This window comes from Solanum verrucosum, unplaced genomic scaffold, assembly GCF_900185275.1.
Source record: "Solanum verrucosum unplaced genomic scaffold, falcon-dt-bn FXZP01000166.1, whole genome shotgun sequence".
In the NCBI taxonomy this organism is placed as follows: domain Eukaryota; kingdom Viridiplantae; phylum Streptophyta; class Magnoliopsida; order Solanales; family Solanaceae; genus Solanum; species Solanum verrucosum.
In genome coordinates, this window is record NW_026020139.1 from 476,292 (window position 1) to 499,786 (window position 23,495).

The following is a 23,495-nucleotide window of genomic DNA, read 5'->3' on the forward strand; positions in this document are numbered from 1 at the left end:
TTTGTACTAACGCATACTTTTGCCTACATTTCCCAAATGTAGGGTCCGATAGTCAGGTTTCTCAATTTCTTGGCTAGTGGTTGATTACTAGGTTCCCGGGCCTTGGTGAGTCCTCATGCTTCGAGGACGGACTTTCCTTGTTTCAGTTGCTTTCTTGTATTTCAGTTTTGGACATGATGTATGGTGTAGGCCCAATTTCATTCTATTGTATTAGATGGCTATTGAGACAAGTGTTTTAGACTTTCGCTTTTCTTTTATAAAAACTATTGGACTTGAAATGTTGCTTTACTTCTTTTGTTCTATTTCCTATGCTATGAATGCTAAGTGGCTTGTATGGGGTCTCTCAGGGTCTAATACGCCATGTTACATTTAGGAGGTACCCTGGATCTTGAGAACAACCATGTATTGATATGTTGTCCTAACAGACTAGGAGAAGGAGTGAATTAACTACGGGTGTTGAGTGAATGTCATAGAAAGCATTCATGAATAGTGAGAAGGCGATGTAAGGAGGAAATTAGGTAAAATTTGAATTATATGCTATTGAGTGCATATATATGTCATGATCACTAGATCACAACTCTAATCTTATAAAAAAAATGTTCATTTCACTCTTTGTGAAACATTTTATGTACGTTTCTTTTCTGCTTGAAACTAAAGTAATTTTCCCATATTACTGTTTTAGTTTTGTGCTCTCTTTTTTATTAGATTGTGCAAGTGTTAAAATATGGTTGCTGGCTTGCAATGGCTCAAAATAACTGTCTAATTTTGTATTAGGGGTCTTGGAAAGGAATATACTCAGCCAAAATTGTCTAACGAAGAGATGGTAGACATCGGTCGTTCGGTAGGGACTAGGGAGTATTAGAAGAAAAATATTCCATGTATTTTTAGTACTATATATTATAGGAATTTTGAATTTATGTACAATTGATTCATGGATTAATTATACACCTACATGATATTATAAGATATATAGCTAATACCTTTCATTTGATTGTATTAATAATACATAATATTTAATATCATGAGAAAAATATATGTAAAGATAAAAATACTCCTCAAATCCTTTTAATCATTTTATTTATTTTCTAGATTTTATGCTTTATATTTGTAATAGTAAATTTATTTAAGAGAAAATTTCATAATTAACATATATAAGACTATTTATTACTAGTTATGACATTATTGTTTATGTTTCAAGTTTTAACAAGTAAAAGACTTACCGGATATAACATTTGTTAAACATATAAAAAAAAACGGAATGGAAAATAACAAACATATTAATGTATTAATGATAATAAAGAATTAAATTAAAATAACCCTTAACCAATTAATTATCAATATTTTTCCTTAAATATGGTGTTTAGTAACTGGTAACATGTATTAATCCTTGATTTTCTCGTTGGTCACTATTTCAGTTGTTATCAATCTCCTAATTAATAATATTAATCTCCTATTTTTATTTTTTCTTCTTCCTTCTTTTTAATTGTCAAATCTTCTTAAAAATTTCACCGTAGTGCTTATTTAATATTGATTAAACATTGAGGTAGAAGGAATGTATTTTTTTTCAATGCTTTAAAAATTTATATCGTTTTTTTTTTTTTGTTTTTATTTGCTTATGAAATTTTGTTTTAGGAATGTGTATTTTATTTTTTAATTTATTTTTCTAGATGAATAATTTTTTTAAAAGACTGCATCATTTACAAATTAGCATCTTATATATACAAACTTCATAAATCGAAAATCTAAAAAGAGAATTGTTAAAATAAATTAATTTAGCAGTTTTTAAATAATTTTCATACTTAATGAGATGAGTATACCTTGTTATATATTAATTCACACCATAAATTTAAAAGAATTATCATTTATTACATGTAATGAGTATATAATATGGATTTCATTGTAAACATTTACTAATACTATTGAATTCAGCTTATATAGCAAATTTGTCGGGGCATGAAATTTCATATCTATTTCACACAATAAATACTTATACATACTAAACTAAACTAAATTAAACTTACTAATGAATACTAACTTTTATACACATTTTGAACACTAATAAACATAAAGTTTAGTTAATATTAACAATAAACATTCTACATATACACAAAAAATATTAAACTCAACACAGAAATCACAGTCAATACAGAAAATACATATCAACTTCATGTCAAATATATACACATTATAAGAATTTCATACAAATAAAATACATACTTTATACAGACTATATATAAAAACATAATATATCAATTTCTTACAAATTTAATGTCACATGTAAACACAAATTACACCTTTCATTCAGGTCGCATCTCTTATGTCAATAGTGCAAATATAGATTTCAATTTTAAACTTGTGTGTGTCACCAATGTCATATTTATACCAACAAAGGGAAAACTTTACGCAAATTTTAGTTTACATTAACAATAAACATTCTACATATACACAATATTATTAAAATCATACCATTTTTATGTCAACACAGAAATCACAATCAATATATAAGTATAAAAAAATCATACCAAATTTGTGCTAGTTTCACCATGGTATACATAAAAATTTAAACAAAATATAAATTAAAAAATTAATTTATTAAAAATACCTTCCCAACATGTTTGACCTTTTTAGACTTGGGAATTTTCGAATTCTCCTTCAATGTTGAACTAGATTTTTTTTGGCCAAACACATATACAGCTCCTCAAACTTGCCATCATTTTTCATTTTGGCATTCCAACTTAGCCTTGTTCCATTTTAACCCTTAAACTTCAATTTTTCTATACCATTTAAACACTTATACTAATTTTTATGATTTGTTTTTATTTATGTTCTTTAATTGCAATTTCTTATTTTAAAAAAATAGACGTGTGCCTGTTAATTAAAAAAATTAAACATTCACGAACGAACATAAAAATTTTCAAACAATAATATTATTTTTTGATATTTCTCTGTATTTTTGCATGAAAATAAATTGACGAAAGTTCTTTGATTCTCTTTCTTAAACATTCAATTAAATTAAATAACACTACTTATTTATTTTTTCTTATCATCTAGGTTATCTAAATTTAATGCAAATACTCACTTTTAATTTTTAATATAAATCAATACGAATAAAAAAATCCATCTTCAAAAAGACTCGACTGACTTAGTTAATAACACTACTAAAAAAAGACTCTTGTTCATTCCTAATAACACTACTAAACAATGTTAAAACTCGACTGACTTTGTTAGGTTGTCAGTGATTTTAAAGAAAGAAAACCAACACAATTTCGTCGGTTATTTTTCACACAAAAATACATAACACTCTTAAAAAGAAATTATTATTTTTTAAAAAGAATTATTTTTGTTAATTTTTAATTTTTTAACTAAAATTAAATGACACGTGTCGATTTAAAATAAGAAGATGCAATTGAAGAATATATATAAAAATAAATAAATCATAAAAATAGTATTTCGTGTTAAAATGAAACATAAAAAATGAAGTTCAAGGGTTAAAATGGAACAAGGCTAAGATAAAGTGCCAAAATGAAAAATGTGAACAAGTTAGAGCGGCAGTATATGTGTCTGGCCATTTATTTTTTTTAAGGTTTCGAGGACTTCTTCAAAGGGGCATCGTTCTTCTTTGAGGGTATGACATTCTTCTAGGGCAGAGTTTGAATTAAAATATCAAAATTTGGAGGCTCTATTTCGATATTAGATTCATGTTTGATAAATTTTGGACTCTTTTTAAGTGTATGATACTCCTTTTGATTTTTCGACATAGTATAATTATTTTCTTATGAATAAAAAAAATGGAGTTGTGAAATTGAGGAGCAGAATATAGGTGATTTTTGTTTGAATGATGTTGAAGAACAATGGAGAAAGAAAACACCGTTGTAAGAGACCTGGGTATGTCGGGGTGGGGTGGGGGTGACGTATGTAAGTTAAGAAATCCTTGGATGTAGTAATTGATAATTAATTGCATGCCTGATTCTCCTTCTTATTAATTAACCTCTGTTTCTGTAACATAGTAATTAGGATAATACTATATAATCACTTAATAGACTATAATTAATTAATTTATAAAATAATACAGATCTATTAATGCCTCTAAATAAAGCATTACTAGTACTAATTAAAAAATAGTAGATTTAAAGGCTACAATATTAACTCTTAAATAGATGTGTGGGACAGTTTTCTCTTTATTTGAATAGATTAACTTACAAATTTTATTATTTAGATAGTTGTTTGTTGCTAAAAAAATCCAATACAAATTAATACAATATTTGAAATATGAATTGCTTAACATTTAGTAATTGAAAGACAAATATATTACCACATGACGTTTGTGATCTTAATTGAATGTATTATTTGTTGATAGATAATTATATGTGGTTTCTAATTAGAGATTCTCTTCTAATTATTTATATTTTGAACAATTTATAAAATTGCATACATATTAAAACTATAACTTACATTTTTTAATGTGTAAACGTAGATTATTTATTCAATTTTACTATCGTTTACCGTGTTTTCGATTTTAAAAAATGATGGTCTATCTTTTTGAAATTAAAAATTGATGTTTGTGAATAATTAATTTATTAAGATGACAATTATTACCCGGAAATAATTCAAGTGAAAAACAACAAACATGTCAACAAAATTGTTCTCCTAGCTAGTTAGAAGCCACACAAAAAAAAAAATTGTACAGTAATTTTCTACCTTGATCCAATTACATAAAATAGAAAATCACATAATAATTCAAGGGTAAATAATTGGAAAGAATTTTTTTTAGAGTTTTAATCCAAACACAAGATTAGGTGAGAAGCAATGAACCGAACACTTGATAAAAAATTAAAACCACATTACTAATCTCTGCCTTGTTAATCTATGTACCAAACGACCCCGAGGCTAAATAATCTGTCCGCGCCAGAGATTAGATAAACGCTAATCACACAATGCTAAGGTCATCATTCTATCCAATCACAAAATGTGTGGAGAGATTCCCTTTGATAGAAAAATTTCAGAATTATTCAACCACAAAAATACTCTATTTTGTATATGTCCAAAGAGTTCGAACAATTATACATAGGCAGTGTAAGCTGCTAAATATTCAATTCATGCAGGCAGTAACAAGGTCTAAGAAAATCACTCAATGATAGTACCAAACAACAGCAGGAGCAGATTATGATACATTCAATCACCACCAACAAACTCCCTTCCCCCTCAACCTCCAAAACAAGTGGGAAAAAAACACAGAGAATTCCACGATCAAATTATTTGCATAGACTAGATCCTATTTAACATTGTTTACAAGAAAAAGAAACTCTCACCAGATACGTTACACATTAAAGGGGTAACAAACCTGAGATACTTCCTTCCGCGAGGGCTCACTCCAAAAATTATCCATTCTAGTAAGTAAAAACTTCGGCATAAGGGAATTGCAAATCCCTAGCAATACAGTTGAAATAGGTGAACGTTGGTAGAGCCCTCGCTTTTCTGGAGCAATACTCTACATTTGCACTTTTTCCTACAGTATTAACTCGTGACTGCGAATCTCGAAGCAAATGATAGTGTATGCTCAAAAAAGTCTTCACTCTCAAGAAAGAAAACCATCAACTCATAACATCAACTGCTTTCCCTATATGAAGACTATCAGAAAGAAGTCTACTTTCAAAATTGTTTCATTATATGCACTGCCTGGATCGAAAACTGTCATTTGATAAGAGAGAGCCTGTCAAAGTTTTCACTCTCTTTGCCCCAGCAGTAGGTCTAAGGACTGTGGTATTACCCACTACGGAGCATGGATCTGTCCCGTTCTCTCGACTCCCTGTGCACCAACCACCGGGGACAAACATGCCTTGACCTCGAAACAGGAGTTCATTGTCAATCTTGTCAAGCACTGGATCATCTTGATGAAACTTTCTCGCAAATGGGGCATTACTGTCAACCATCTTTTGCATGTCATCAAGAGTAAGGTAATGAGGATGCTGCTTTGGAGGGTTATCCCACGATATAAAGTGTAGATCACTGTTTACTGTGGTATTGCGGAACTCCTGAGCGTTACAAACAACAGTGTGGAAATAGCCTTCCGGAGTTGAGATGAAATTTGCAAAGTACATAAGTACAGTTCGAGGCAAGTTGTCCCATCCCCATATGCAGAAGTCAACAAAGGGTCGAGAAAGGGCCATCCAAGCAGACCCTGAAAGAGGCAAGAGCAATGTTCTAGCAATTTTGTAGAGTCCTAATAGCAAAACAGTCTAGATGAGGAATAAATAAAGCTATTGCTCCACATGTCAACTCTTGTTCATCATCTTACCCTTTCCAGCCCCCTCAATATAATCATAAGCAAAAGTAAAGCAATAAATGACACTCCCTTAAAAAGATGAACCTTCAAAGATCTTTTTTTTTTTATGACAAGGGAAATCCACAGCCGCTACCTTTTGGGTGCGCACAGGGTAAAACCCCCGCTCCTATGCAATAGCTCACAAACCACAAAGGAGAGGTAACCCGCACTAGGCAAGCCCAGTGCGACGAGCTTGACCCAGAAGGCAAACCCCCTGCTTTCGCTGGCAAGGGGTTTCGAACTTGAGACCTCCAACATGGAAGTCCCAAAAAGATCTTTTTTTTTTTTTGAGAATGTAACAAACCTTCAAAGATTTTACATTTAGAAAACCTAATAATCTTTAACCAATGCTTGATCAAATAAATAAATCTTTAACCAATGAGTATATTCACCAAAAAAAGAATTATATGACCGTAATTGTTTATCATGTAGTCTAAGTCAGTACTACTCGAACAAACAATGTAAATATGCTCCTTAATAAAATGTGTGAGAACAGACATTTATTTCCACGCATACTTTTTATTGGTTGAAATTGTCCATCAATCTGAAGGAATAGCACAAGAAAAATCCACGTTGATACCAATGACATATGCAATACAGAAATGGACCAGGGTGACAAGAAATATGTGTTTTTCCACATGGTCGGAAGCAAGGGGGCCAATACTGAAAGCTAAAAACTTGAGGAAGAGAAGGATCACCTATACTAGTTGGTGCTTTACGCAAGTACTCAGGCAAAGATGTGGACAACCTCCTTTTGCATTGCCAGCTACATATGCGCTTGTGGTGGGAGATTTTGAGATGGTTCGGGACAAGATGGACAATTCCAATTGCCAGGCACTGTGAAGCAGGGGTTATGGAAAATGGAAGAGAAGAAGCAGCGCGTGGAAAGCACTCAAGTGGATTAATGGAATGAGAGAAATCAGAAAATATTACATGGAATGAAGAATGATATTGTACATTTGACAACAGCCTCTTATCCTGAGTTATCTGTTGGTGCATCCTTGAGGTTCTGATTTGCATAAAAAAAATAGTTATTTTTCATAGAGAATCATATCTTTTTGTAGGTTCTATACTTTTTGGTATACTGCTTGTATATGAAAGTTGTTCCCAACATTAATAAAATTAATTACCTAGTCAAAAAAATTGTATAAAGGAGTTGTTGTTTCAATGTTATATATATGCTGGGAAAACAGCATTTCAATTCTTCCAGCTCTTGCTTCAATCTAATGTGACAACTGTAACAAGAGGCATGATCTAACGGTGCAGAATAAAACTAATGTGTGTGAATTTAATCTTTCCCCAGAGCTTCAGGTAAGCAATACTTCTCTAATACAGTATGCAAATCCTGCATTCACAGGTGTTGGAAACACTGAGAACCATCCCAAAAATACAAATGTGCTTGCTGTTGAAATCAAGAACCAATTCCTTCACTTAAAGTATCAATATCATAATGTTATTGTGTTTAATACTGGGATTTCGAGTCATCTGCATCATGCCTGACATGATCTTTTTTATCAATCTCAACTACCATAACCTCTAAACTCACATGAAGTTCAAAATATTTCCAAGAAAAGTGGAATCACATTGACTACGAATGCTTCTCTATAGTAAAATTACCAATTCCAATTTTCCTTCCTGCATCAATCTTCCCTATACATACGATTTCTTTGTTATAGTTGAGACATCCTCTGACCATCCATTTTGGACCCTTCTTATACGTCCCGCTGAATGTTTAACTGAATATGTTTGTGACTAAGAAAAGCATCACTTTTCTTTTTAATTACAAGATAGCAGAGAGTTGTGTAGCTTCTCCTTCCACACTAGTAGTCGTAGTATTTCTCTTGTAGTTTCTTGTCCTTCAATTTCTGTTAATATCTACTGTCACTTGTACTTCGATCAGTGCACTATGTTGTTGTAGACACACTTCCTTTTTCAGAATGCTTTATCATACTTTCTTAGTATTTTGCCATGATTTCTTCAGTTCCGTCATATCTTTTTCGATATGCCTTTCCTTGAGCCGAGGGACTATCATAAACAACCTCTTTACCTCCCAAGGTAGGGGTAAGTACACTCTACCCTCCCCTCCCCAGACCCCACTTGTGGGATTACACCGGATATGTTGTTGTGGTTGAATAACTAACAAAGTTTGCTTGTTCAGCATCTTGTCAAAGACGAAATTCTAACTTCATTAGGCACAACGGTTGAACGTGTTTATAGTACAAAATGTAAAATCGTCAAACATCTCATCCATTCATAAGAAAAAAGGATTCCCTATCCAACAGATATTCCCTATAAGGTAAAAGTTAGATCTCTAGCAGCAAGTTAGAATTTGGGTAAGAGCATGGTTAACACACAAAGGAAAACGGAGCTGGAACTGCAGTAGATTTTCAAACTTTACTATTAAAACACCTCATCTATCAAGAGACGAAGTGCAAAGAAAGAAATGATGCCTGTAAAAAGCTTGAAAGCTGTTGGTACACTTCTTCTCTGTGTAATCCAGAAAACATCAGATTTCTTATTCATGTACAACCCCGGATCAATGATGATTGGCTTGGCCCTCTGAAACCTTGAGAAATAGAAACCAAACAAGTAAAAATCATCCAATGTCATGAAATAAGGAAAACATATATATATATACTTACTCTTTCCATCCAATATCACTAGTATGATCAATGAAGTTAAGATCCCGTGGTAAATCCGAAAATGCATGAATAAGATCTGAGAATTCAACATTCAAATTAAACCCCATTTTTTTTTCAAAAAAATAGAAAAATCTCATAATTATTTTCACAAGAAGAAAATGGCTGACCATCTTGAGTAACAAGTGGGTAATCAGAAGCACTGAGGTTTATAAACCAATCCCATTCCCCACCTTGTTTCAACAATATAGCAGCAGCATGGAGCGTATTAGCTACCATAGTTGGTCCACGATAAGTCACAAGATTAGCTTTCGTAATCATACGCACATTGTTGAATTTCCTAAAAATTGGATGATTGACAACAAATTTATGCAAATGAAGCCTCTCTTGAGGCGATGAGTCAGCATCAAGATGCACAACATAGTGGTTATTTGGGTGGTAAAGAGCATGAAGGGTACGCTTCAGCATGGCACCATCACCAGCGGAGCCGGAGACGAGATAAGCGAAACGTGGAGGGGCAGGGACTGTGGAAATAGGTAACAATTGAAGCTTTGATTCGACGAAAATGGAGGCGGAGGAAGGGGGCAGTAGAGGAGTAGTAGCATTTGGTGAAATTAAGGTAGTGATAAAGAAGATGAAGAGGAAAACTAGAGAAGCAATAGCAAGTGGAAATATCCACTTACGCTCCGTTGTTATTGCTGAGTATTTCAGGTGTTTGTAAAAGCTTTTCAGCTTCTTCATCGGGTTTAACATCTACAAAAATGGTGGACAACCTCATTTATTTACCATACCACATTTCATGGATAAGAGTTTGTAACAGTGCTAACTGGTAGGTGAAACCATGAATGAAAAATTAAGATCTACTCCTCCCTCTTTCTATTCTTTCATGATTATTTGATTGCAACATTAGGTTTTAATTTCATTTCATCTTTATCTCACATTATTATTATATTAATCTATTACAAAAATTAGGTAATAAATCATATATCTATACGAGAATTTCTCTTTTTAATTTTTAATTTTTTATGTATTGCTTTTGTATTCTATTTAAAATAGAATGTGATTTTTTTTTACTTCTTGCTTCCATTTTTCTTGTCTTTTTTAACAAATTAAAATAAATTTATTACTTATTCTACTATTAGTTCGTCATTAAATAAATATATAAATATTAGTAGTTGAATTTAAAATAGAGTTAAGTGTCAAAAAACACATCTAAACTATCACATTTTTTTGAGTTTCATATCTAAACTACTGAGAGTGAGTTTCATACCTAAATCATCACTTATTACTTTGAGAAATACACCTCTCTTTTATAACACTCTCACCATGGTGTGTAGGGGTGTCAACGGATCGGTTTGGGTCGGTTATTGGTCAAAATCAAAACCAACACAAATACTATCGGTTTTTTAAGAATCCAAAACCAAACCAAACCATAGACAAAATTGGTTCATTTAATCGGTTTGATTCGATTTTTTGGTTTGGATCGGTTTTTATCCAAATCGTGAACACCCCTAATGGTGTGTATAATACTCTCTTTTATTTAAAAAAAATATCACATCACAGTCTACATGGACAAAACATTTCATCTTGACAAAAAATAAATAAATTATAATTATTATTTAAAATTAAAGAATACAAAATTATTATCCCAAAAAAAAATTATAGAATAAATGTAAAATATTTTTCTTACCCCACCGTCACTTCCTCTCACTGTAGCCCCCCCCCCCCCCCTTTCAAATACTAATTTAGATATTATTTCATTTAAAAAAAATAATTCTACCCACTTGTCACGACCCAGACCGTCGGATTGGCACCAACACTAACCCTCCAATGGGAGAACCATTACTACAACCCAAACTAGCAACTTAACCAAATACTACACATTTAAAGATACGGAAGCAGGTTTAAATGATAAAAAGAAATACGGAGTTCCCATAAACTCCAAAGGTTTAAACAAATAACTTAACCAAACTAATGCGGAAGAACAACTCCTAGAACCTGAAAGTCAATGTACCTAAACTCTACTAACGACAAGTCTAAGAACAAAGGGTACAACCTTGAAACTAAACAACTACTAAAACAATGTCTAAGTCCGAAAAGAGTGAACTAAACAAAATACGAAGGATTTATGGCAGCCTGAAAGAACTGGCTCACCCTTGAATCCGATCTCGATAAATAGTCACCTAGCTGAGGTCTATCAATAGCCACCTGAAGATGCCCTGTACTCAACAAAGAACAAGCAAGTGTAGTATTAGTACACAACCACATTGTACTGGTAGGATCACGCGGCTATCCCAATAAATAAAACACATACGAGCAACCACAACATTACAAAACAGGCATATACCGAACATATACAATATTAGTCATCTTTTCAGGATCAATGTAGCATTCCACATTCTCAATAATACACATTGGTTATCATTTTAGAGCAACATACAGTCTTCCAATATCAATCATCATTAGATATGAACGTAATCATCACAAGTAGATACACAACACAATTTAATGGTCCTTTCACGAAACCCAATTCAATAGTCCTCTCATGGAACCCATACTCAAACTGTTAGTGTACTGATACGTAGTACCTGATCCAAGTTAGTGTGTCGAATCGTGACACCCATTCCAATGTTTATGCCGATACGTGGCAACTTATCCCAGTTAGTGTGTTAGAACGTAACACCCGATCAATTCAACAATCCACAATCACAATCACAAGTACATTCTCATAATCATACAATTAAGCCATGATTCATGACATTCAATTATTCAATTATCCTCATTCACGATTAGTGTGATTAATAATGCAACATTCGCATATATACATGCATTATAATGAAGCAAGTACAAACATATATCACACGGCATGAAATTACAACCATCACCTACCTCGAAAACAAGCTTGAATCCCCTAAGGCACTTGAATCCTCTCTTTTTGGATTCTTCCCGCTTGTTTGTGGTCTAAAAATATACAATTAACGCAAGGATCAACAAACGAGGCCTAATTACCCGGATTATAATCAATAATATCAATCCTAGGTCAAACCCTTGATCCCCATACCCAGATTAGGACTTTTTCCACCATAATTGTCCGATCAAAACCCTCCCCCATCGATAATTATCCATGAATTTACATTCTACGGATCGAAACATGGATTCGGGAAGTAAAAACCTTACCTTTAGCCTCAAAAATAGTGAAAAATTGTCAAGAACACACCTGGGGTTGTTCCTTAGCTCTCAAGGTCGAAAAGTGCAGAATAAAACGTTTTTAGGGTTTATTTTTTACTTAAAGCGTGATTGTCCCGCTATGGCGGCCCCCAGCCCGCCACAATGGCTTGCACGGAAACAGTGAGTCGAATTAAGAGTTCCAAACCCCATTTCACAACACACATTCATCCCATGACATTCAGAACATAGCCGTTCACGCTAAGATCAGTTTCAGGAGTTCTACTCGCCCGAATTCAATTTCGTAAAGTTGTACGGGTTCCTTAACGTCTTAGCTATCTACTCATATGATCAAAATCATAATTAGATCACCCAAATGTTACCATATTTCCCTAGACTCGCCTGACTCCGATTTCATCTAAATCTGGACTAGGTTGGGAAATTCAAAGTTACTACGAAAAAGTTTTCTGGCCCCAATTCTTTCCCCATTGGCTTTTCCTTAACGAAGGAATCAGGTTGTTACAATAGATACCAATTTACCCATCACTCATCCCCGAGTGATCAACTAGAAAAGACTTAAAGTAATGGTAGAGTAGTGCCTGAATCGTTGAACAACTAGGAATACTTGTCTCGTATGTCCTTAGCTTCCGGACATCGCGACCAAGAATTTCAACTAGTTCTGCCTCATATAGAAGGTCTTGTTTAAAATAACTGAGTCTCACTTTATGATATAATCTCCATCCCCAAACCAACCAATGGAATACCTACACATCCTCCCATACAATGCCTCAATGAAGTCATCACCATACTCGAGTGATAATTATTGTTGTATGCATACTTAACTAACAACAAAGCTATTCCCAATAACCACCAAAGTTGATCGTACACGTGTCTGCAACTTGTTATCAAGGACCTTGATACAAAAATCAGGACAAATCCTTTCTCACATAACCATAATAAAATTCTAAATCAGCATTCGCTATAATTAGATGTGGACCTAAACCAACCAACACACACTCATAATACTCAAACTAACATAGTTCTTAACAAAATCACCTTCTCACAACATAAATTTTCATGAGCTTAAGTTATAACAAATTTGATCTTTATACATCAGATACTCATTGAGGGATATGTCCAAGCATACAAACCTTCTAACCACATTATTGAATGCTAGATTTAGCAATTATAATTGTAGATTGCCCTTAAGAACAGTAGAATTGGACCCAATGATCCCTACATTCAACCACACATAATCATTACATGACCTCAACGATAAGATGAATATTAAGATTATCGGACAATCATAATTATGTATGGTAGCTCTTCTATGAATTCTCATAAGCAAGGTGGTACATGTAGAACCACTAAAATATTTTAACAACTCAAGACAACGCCAAATATGTCATCTAAAATAACAAAGTCTTCCCAATCATCCCACTCAACCAAGAGAACATCGCAGGATTGGTACACCTGATCCACCACTAAGGATCCACCCACAAAAGTGAAAACACATGAGAGCATAACTAGTGAATCATACTCACAATACTAAAAACCATCATAAACACTCCAACCATTTACCTTATTATAAACCAACACTTTTAAATGAAGCTTTTCTTACGCACTTAACAATCAATAGTAATAAACTTTACGACTCAACCAGGTGTAAGTCCTTTCAAATGCTCAATCCGGATACAATTGATCATTTTTCACCTTGCCAATTCATACCTTGACAAAATATATCATCACGAATGTAGACTTACAATAAAAAATATGAATTGTAAATTCAACCGTGTAACACAATCCCCTTATCTAGCAACACTAGTTTGTACCTTGAAGATTCTTATGAATTCATAGATCTTCGCTTATCATTAATCGCATCTCCATCGATCTTACAATATCCTTCGCTAAAATTGAATCGTACTCATTACTAAACTCAAAAACAAAACATAGCACTTATCATCACTGAAATGACCCAAAAAGTTCTTAAAAATGTGCTTCGGAAGTTACCGGAAACTTGTTTAGCTATATATAAAAAAATCCGTTTCGTTTTTTGAAAATCCGACTTCATATTCTTGTTTAGGGGGTCAAATTGAGTGGGAAATGGGTCTAACCCAAATTTTAGAGCAACCGTATCAAAATCCGAAATTTCCAAGTGAAGCCTTTTTCGAGGGTCTACTTTGGAGGGTCATATCTCCTAGCACACAAATTATTGGGTGGCCAATAACATATCCATGGAAAGACCTCGGAGTTATCTACCTAACGCACTTCGTTTCACCTCATTCGGAGTTCGGACGAAGAAGTTATGCCCATTTTCGTAAAATCTGTCCTGCAGGAAAGGCAATTTCCAGTGAGCGTTTTTACTGTTCTCCCGCCTCATTTTTTTTTCTAAGTGTTGGACCATTTTGCCAAAGGGCATATGTTATTTCCTATATACCATTAGTTCAATTCCCATATCTAAAACATTTCCCAAAACACCTCTCCCATACTTAGACACATTTTCTCTCAAGTTCTCTCAAGAACCCTAATCCAAAACCTTCCTCAAGATTGAAGAGACTCTTGCTCCAAGTTCCAAGCTTCCATTGAAGACACTCTCAAGACCTTCATAAAAACTCAAGGTATGTGGTGTTGAACTCATGGGTCCTTCCACCCATAGTGCCTAGACTCTATTCTACTCACTAATTAATGGTTTAAGTTAAGATTCATAAATTAGTCTTGTTCTTTGTAATAATTTCCTGCACATTGAATTTTAAACATGAAAAGTGATTGTTTTGAGCATGTTGTGACTCTAGAACTTGAACCTAAATTTGGATTGGATGTGGAGATTTTCATGTGGTATTGTGGGTGTTAAAAAGGTGTTGTTGTAGGTTGTTCACTGGTTTGGCTGCATAATTACTACCCTATTTTCCATGCTCTTTGATTCCATTACATGCCTTCAAGGTGTTTGACAAAATGTCCAACTATGGAGAATTGATGAATCGATGCTTTAAAGCTTGAGTTATGAGATGTATGGAAATCCAGAGATGTGTTGATGACAAACTAAGCTTGTGTATATGTTCATTCCATACGTGAGATTGCATTAGAGCCTAATGGGAATTTCCTATATAAAGTGTTGCATGACCATGCCCGGTTCGGGGGAAAAGAATCGGACAACCATGTGAGAGGTTTATATCTCACCACTTAGGATGCTTGGGGTGTGACCAACATCAACCATGTGAGAGGTTTATATCTCACCACCTAGGATGCTTGGGGTGTGACCAACATCAACCATGTGAAAGATTTCTACCTTGCCACCAGGGTGTCCGGGTGTGAACGGCATCCCCCATCCTAAGTTGGGGTTATAGATTGGTTGGATCATGCATACACATATGATATCTACTATTAGTATAGATTTACTTAAACATGTTTTGACTTCACTTTGATCATGCATCCTCATATTGTTATTCATAATGCCTATGAAACTATTTCTTGTATTTCGATTGTGTCCTTGTCTATTGTTGTGTTGCACCCCGCATACTTAGTACATTCCAAGTACTAACGCATATTTTGCCTACATGATGTCACCATGTAGGGACCGGAGCTAATCTTGATCCTTCTCTCCATTCACGTGGCTAGTACGGTGCTTATCCGAGTTGTTGGTGAGTCCTCAATGATTCGAGGGCTATGTTATGTTTCCTACTCCTATGTTTTGAGACTTTAGCTTGCAATTGTATTTTGATTATGAGGGGAGCCGGTAGTATGTCATGGCCCCGTCCTATCTATGTATGTAGAGGTGTGCGTTGGACAAGTATTTTGTAAATGAGCTTGACTCTTGTTCTATGATGTCATTTTGAAATGGTTTGCCCTTAGTCCCTATTTCCCGTTAATTAATGTTGAATGTACTTCCGCGACCGATGAAGTGTGATGACAAGTTTGAGAGGCTTGTTTGGGGTTCCTTCGGGTTCCTCATTCGCCATGTCACGTCTAGGCCCTAGGCTTGGGTCGTGACAAGCTTGGGATTAGAGCACTAGGTTGCTAAATCCTCGGAGTCCAACACACCACGTTGAGTAGAGTCCTAATCATGGTTGTGAAGCGCGCCACGACTATGAATGGGAGGCTACAAAACGTTTTAGGAAAGGTTTCCCTTCTTCATGTTCTATGTCGTGCTTAGAGTGCGATAAGGTGATTCCTCCCTAACGCTTGTTCTTTGGATTGCTAGATCATCATGCCAAACATGAGGGGAAGACGGGCCCGATCACCGGAAGATCCACCCACTAATGGTGAGCTCCGTGATGCACTCAACATGCTTGCACAAGTGGTAGCTAACCAAGTGCAACAAGGAGCCCAAGCTCCTCGAATTACCACCCCGGGGGAAAGGGTGAGAGATTTCATGAGGATGAACCCTCCGGTCTTCCATGGTTCAAAGGTGGATGAGGACCCGCAAGAGTTCATCGATGAGGTATGCAAAATCTTGACCATTATGGATGTTGGTGCTTGTGAGAAGGCGGAATTGGCGGCCTACCAACTCAAGGGGGTTGCTCAAATTTGATTTGATCAATGGAAGGGTGAGAAAGGTAATGGCTATGTGGTGTTGTGGGAGGAGTTTAAACTTGCTTTCCTTAATAGGTTCTTCCCTCTTGAGCTTAAGGAGGCAAAGTTGGTGGAGTTCATGAACTTGAAGCAAGGAGCTATGAGTGTGAGGGAGTATGCCCTCAAATTTGTCCAACTCTCCAAGTATGCACCTCACTTGGTGGCCGACTCTAGGTTGAGGATGAACAAATTTGTGATGGGTGTATCCGACTTGGTTAGTGAGGAGTGTCGGTCCGCTATGCTCATTGGAGATATGGATTTGTCTCGCTTGATGACTTATGCCGAGCAAATGGAGGAGGAGAAATTGAGGAAGAAAAGGGGGCACGAGGCCAAGAGGGCCCGATTGGAGAATAGGTTCCCTAAGGGTGCTAGATTTCATCAAGGCCGAGGAAACCCTCATGTCAACCGGGGATTTGCTATCAATGTTCCTAGACCTCAAGGGGGAGGTGAAGTGAGTTCTATGGATGTATGCCCTAAGTGTGGGAGGAAGCATGGTGGTCCTTGCATGAAGGGTTCGGGTGCTTGCTTTGAATGTGGAGAAGTGGGTCATAAGAGGTTTGAGTGTCCCAAGATCCGCAACAAGGTCCGAAGTGCTAACACTACTCCTTTGGGTAGAGGTGCTTCTCAAAGTGGTGCCCCAATGGACAATCGATTTTATGCTTTGCATGGTAGACAAGGTGTTAATGAGACCCCGGATATGATGACCGGTATGTTGCAAATCTTTGATCTTGATGTTTATACTTTGATTGATCCGGGTGCCACCCTTTCTTTTGTTACCCCCTTAGTTGCTAGAAAATTTCATGTCGAGTCGGAATTGTTGCATGAGTCACATGAAGTATCTACTCCCATTGGTGTCTCTATTGTTGCTAGAAAAGTGTATAGAAATTGTCTGGTTTGCATATTGAATAAGTTGTTGCCTTGCGATCTTGTTGAGTTAAACATGGTGGATTTTGATGTTATTCTTGGGATGGATTGGTTGCATGCATATTATGCTTCTATTGATTGTAGGACTCGTAAAGTCAAGTTCTGATTTCCTAATGAACCCGTCCTTGAGTGGGAGAGCCGGGATGTTGTGGTGAAGGGGAAATTCATTTCTTGCATTAAAGCCCATAGGTTGATTTCCAAAGGGTGCTTGTACCATATTGTGAGAGTCAATGATGTGGAGTCTAAAGTCCCTCCTATTGAGTCTATTCCGGTTGTTAATGAGTTTCTAGATGTGTGTCCGCTCCTATTTTGTCACTTTCGGATGGGTTAGAAGGTTTTGTTGTTTATTGTGATGTTTCCCGTATTGGTTTGGGTTGTGTGTTGATGCAAAGTGGTAAGGTTATAGCCTATGCTTCTAGGCAACTTAAGGTTCATGAAAAAAATTACCCAACCCATGATCTTGAATTGGCCGCCGTGGTTTTTGCTTTAAAGATTTGGCGTCATTATTTGTATGGGGTGCATGTTGATATCTTCACCGACCATAAGAATCTCCAATATGTGTTCACGCAAAAAGATCTTAACTTGAGACAAAGGAGGTGGTTAGAATTCCTTAAGGATTATGATATGAGTGTTCACTATCATCCGGGGAAAGCTAATGTGGTGGCGGATGCATTGAGTAGAGTGTCCATGGGTAGCTTGGCTCATGTGGAGGAAGGTAGTAAAGAGTTGGCTAAGGAGGTCCATCGGTTGGCCAAATTGGGAGTTAGGTTAGAAGGGGTGGATAGTGGAGGAGTAGTTGTTGTTGATGGTTCAAGGTCTTCCTTGGTTGATGAGGTGATAGTCAAGCAAGATCTTGATCCTTCTTTGGTAGAATTAAAGGCTTCGGTGAGTAGTGGTAAGGTGGAGGTTTTCTCCTAAGGGGGAGATGGTGCCCTTAGGTACCAAGGTAGATTATGTGTTCCTTGTGTGGATGGTGTGAGGGAAAGAATCCTTGATGAGACTCATAATTCTTTTTATTCTATTCATCCGGGGTCAACAAAGATGTATAGAGACTTGAGGGATGTGTATTGGTGGGGCGGTATGAAGAAGGACATTGCAAAATTTGTTTCGGGTTGCCATAGTTGTCAACAAGTCAAGGCCGAACATCAAAGGTCGGGTGGCCTAACTCAAGACATTGAGATACCTACTTGGAAGTGGGAAGAAATCAACATGGATTTTGTAGTGGGCTTACCCAAGGCTAGAAGAGGCTTTGATTCGGTTTGGGTGGTGGTTGATCGGATGACAAAGTCGGCTCATTTCCTACCGGTTAAAACTACTTACGGGGCTGAAGAGTATGCCAAGTTGTACATTCATGAATTGGTAAGGTTGCATGGGATTCCTTTTTCTATCATCTCGGATCGTGGTGCCCAATTCACTTCTCACTTTTGGAAGTCATTCCAAAGGGGTCTTGGTACAAAGGTAAAGCTTAGCACGACTTTCCACCCTCAAACGGATGGCCAAGCCGAAAGAACAATTCAAACCTCAGAGGATATGCTTAGAGCTTGTGTATTGGAGTTGAAAGGTAGTTGGGATGATCATCTTCCTTTGATTGAATTTGCATACAACGATAGTTATCATTCTAGTATCGGTATGACTCCTTTTGAGGCACTTTATGGTAGACGGTGTAGGTCACCGGTTGGGTAGTTTAAAGTTGGAGAGATGGCCTTGTTGGGTCCGGATCTGGTCATGGATGCTCTTGAGAAGGTAAGGATGATTAGGGAGAGGTTGAAAACAGCCCAAAGTCGTCAAAAGTCTTACGCTGATGTGAGGAGACGGGATCTTGAATTCAAAGTGGGTGATTGGGTTTATTTGAAAGTTTCTCCAATGAAAGGTGTGGTTCATTTTGGTAAGAAGGGGAAATTAAGTCCTAGGTATGTCGGTCCTTATGAGATAATAAGAAGGGTTGGTAAAGTAGCCTATGAGTTGGGGTTGCCCAAGGAGATGGAATTAGTTCATTCGGTATTCCATGTATCGATGTTGAGGAAATATGTTGGTGATCCTAACGCTATTGTACCTCTTGAGGTTGTGGGTGTTGTAGAAGATAATTTGACGTATGAAGAAGTCCCGGTTCAGATCTTAGATAGACAAGTTAAAAGGTTGAGGAACAAAGAAGTGGCGTCCGTTAAGGTTGTTTGGAGAAATCAACAAGTGGAGAGTGCTACTTGGGAGGCCGAAGCGGACATGCAAAGACGTTATCCTTATCTATTCAACTCCACTCAAGCCTAAGGTATTAAATCAAATCCTTTGTACTCCATTGAGTCTTACATTTCAGCCCCTGAATCATTAATGTGCATATATGTTTAAATTGATGAGTTATGGATGCTTTACACTAAGTTTTGAAATCTTGAAGTGATGTTTAAATAAAAATTTTGCATTCATGTTGGGGTTGATATGTTCTTACTAAGTCTTGCCTTGTACTTCTCTTCCACATTCGGGGACGAATGTTCCCAAGGGGGAGATATTGAAATGACCCAAAAAGTTCTTTAAAATGTGCTTCGGAAGTTACCGGAAACTTGTTTAGCTATATATAAAAAAATCCATTTCGTTTTTTGAAAATCCGACTTCATATTCTTGTTTAGGGGGTCAAATTGAGTGGGAAATGGGTCTAACCCAAATTTTAGAGCAACCGTATCAAAATCCGAAATTTCCAAGTGAAGCCTTTTTCGAGGGTCTACTTTGGAGGGTCATATCTCCTAGCACACAGATTATTGGGTGGCCAATAATATATCCATGGAAAGCCCTTTGAGTTATCTACCTAACGCACTTCGTTTCACCTCATTCGGAGTTCGGACGAAGAAGTTATGCCCATTTTCGTAAAATCTGTCCGGCAGGAAAGGCAATTTCCAGTGAGCGTTTTTACTGTTCTCCCGCCTCATTTTTTTTTCTAAGTGTTGGACCATTTTGCCAAAGGGCATATGTTATTTCCTATATACCATTAGTTCAATTCCCATATCTAAAACATTTCCCAAAACACCTCTCCCATACTTAGACACATTTTCTCTCAAGTTCTCTCAAGAACCCTAATCCAAAACCTTCCTCAAGATTGAAGAGACTCTTGCTCCAAGTTCCAAGATTCCATTGAAGACACTCTCAAGACCTTCATAAAAACTCAAGGTATGTGGTGTTGAACTCATGGGTCCTTCCACCCATAGTGCCTAGACTCTATTCTACTCACTAATTAATGGTTTAAGTTAAGATTCATAAATTAGTCTTGTTCTTTGTAATAATTTCCTGCACATTGAATTTTAAACATGAAAAGTGATTGTTTTGAGCATGTTGCGACTCTAGAACTTGAACCTAAATTTGGAATGGATGTGGAGATTTTCATGTGGTATTGTGGGTGTTAAAAATGTATTGTTGTAGGTTGTTCACTGGTTTGGCTGCATAATTACTACCCTATTTTCCATGCTCTTTGATTCCATTACATGCCTTCAAGGTGTTTGACAAAATGTCCAACTATGGAGAATTGATGAATCGATGCTTTAAAGCTTGAGTTATGAGATGTATGGAAATCCAGAGATGTGTTGATGACAAACTAAGCTTGTGTATATGTTCATTCCATACGTGAGATTGCATTAGAGACTAATGGGAATTTCCTATATAAAGTGTTGCATGACCATGCCCGGTCCGGGGGAAAAGAATCGGACAACCATGTGAGAGGTTTATATCTCACCACCTAGGATGCTTGGGGTGTGACCAACATCAACCATGTGAGAGGTTTATATCTCACCACCTAGGATGCTTGGGGTGTGACCAACATCAACAATGTGAGAGATTTATACCTTGCCACCAGGGTGTCCGGGTGTGAACGGCATCCCCCATCCTAAGTTGGGGTTATAGATTGGTTGGATCATGCATACACATATGATATCTACTATTAGTATAGATTTACCTAAACATGTTTTGACTTCACTTTGATCATGCATCCTCATATTGTTATTCATAATGCCTATGAAACTATTTCTTGTATTTCGATTGTGTCATTGTCTATTGTTGTGTTGCACCCCGCATACTTAGTACATTCTAAGTACTAACGCATATTTTGCCTACATGATGTCACCATGTAGGGACCGGAGCTACTCTTGATCCTTCTCTCCATTCACGTGGCTAGTACGGTGCTTATCCGAGTTGTTAGTGAGTCCTCAATGATTCGAGGGCTATGTTATGTTTCCTACTCCTATGTTTTGAGACTTTAGCTTGCAATTGTATTTTGACTATGAGGGGAGCCGGTAGTATGTCATGGCCCCGTCCTATCTATGTATGTAGAGGTGTGCGTTGGACAAGTATTTTGTAAATGAGCTTGACTATTGTTCTATGATGTCATTTTGAAATGGTTTGCCCTTAGTCCCTATTTCCCGTTAATTAATGTTGAATGTACTTCCGCGACCGATGAAGTGTGATGACAAGTTTGAGAGGCTTGTTTGGGGTTCCTTCGGGTTCCTCATTCGCCATGTCATGTCTAGGCCCTAGGCTTGGGTCGTGACAATCACTTTCAAGCTAATGTATGTACACTCCCTTCTGAAGTCTTTTCCAATAGTTGTCATCCAATTTGATGTATCTGTGACACTATTACCATAGCCACATCAACACGAAATAAATCACGCGCCTCTGAACCCAATTACCTACACCTCTGAAGATACCTCTTTAGCCTTCGCAATCAAATAAAATATTTTTGCTCTCGCCTCTCTATAAAGGTTGTACTACATCCTACTATACTCTAGCTCTTTAAGATTCTATTTGAGAGGTGTACCACCCTCTCTTAAAACTTTCCATACAACCACATTACTCACCAAATATTAAAAAACCACAACCTTAGATACTTGCAAGTCGTAATTACTATACAAAATTTGCTTAACCAACAATCTTATTATATAGTTGTATCCCATCACAGTCCATCACGAACTCTTATTACCATTACGCTTAGTCAGCCTTGACTATCACTACGAAGTCAACCTTCTCATCAACACGACACCTCAAACTCAGGTATAGTCATCAAATTCAAAGGACTAACCCAATTTTTATATGCACTTACTTACTAAAATCTTCAATTTCCTTAACCCAAGTGTACTCAATAAGACTTTCTTTATCCATAAGCTTGTCATTCCGGTATTAATCCACTCATTTACGGCTTAATAAAATCACCACTCCTCATACTACCATTTTTGTTCTTAACAAACAAGACAGGAGCACCATACGAGGAAGCACTAGGATGGATGAAACCTTTATCCAGAAGCTCCTGGATTTGAGCTTTAAGCTCTCTCAATTCTGCCAGGGCCATGCGATAAAGAGGAATGGAGAAGGGGTGAGTGACAGTTTCTAAGTCAATGTAGAAATCTATATCTCTATCCGGAGGCATACCAGGAAAATCAGTAGGAAACACTTCTCTTAATTTAGACACCATATGAATAGACTCAATAGAGGGAGACTCAACCTCAACATCCTGAATATGAGCTAAATAAGCCAAACAATCCTGCCCCACTAGTTTCCTACCCCGCACGAAAGATATGACCTTAGCTGACTTAGGCTTGTACCGCATTCCCACTCTAACCTTTCCCTCCCCGGGATCTCTAGAGTTACCAACTTAGCATTACCATTAAGCACAACATAATAGGAGGACAACCAAGTCATGCCTAAGATTATATCCAGTCAGTCATATACAACATAGCCAAATCAACCCAAATCTGAAAATCCATAAACACAGCAAGACAACACGATATACATAGGTGACTATGCCTGACTCTTCAACTGGGGTAGAAATATGTATGGAGGCATCAAGTACATCACAAACCACATCAAATCATAAGGCAAACTGAAGTGACACATATGAAAAAGTAGAA

The 23,495-nt window shown here is 36.4% G+C and overlaps 1 protein-coding gene across 1 annotated transcript; it reads right to left on the reverse strand.

Annotated features, from left to right (window-relative positions):
• Positions 1 to 5,008: 5,008 nt before the first annotated feature.
• Positions 5,009 to 9,760, reverse strand: LOC125827521 (beta-glucuronosyltransferase GlcAT14B-like). The gene is made up of 4 exons (XM_049506819.1): positions 9,132 to 9,760; positions 8,965 to 9,040; positions 8,773 to 8,888; positions 5,009 to 6,178 (listed from the first exon to the last, which is right to left on the reverse strand). Exons 1-4 carry the CDS (start codon positions 9,712 to 9,714, stop codon positions 5,664 to 5,666), a joined length of 1,290 nt encoding a protein of 429 aa, XP_049362776.1. The 5' UTR covers positions 9,715 to 9,760; the 3' UTR covers positions 5,009 to 5,663.
• Between the last annotated feature and the right edge of the window lie 13,735 nt (positions 9,761 to 23,495).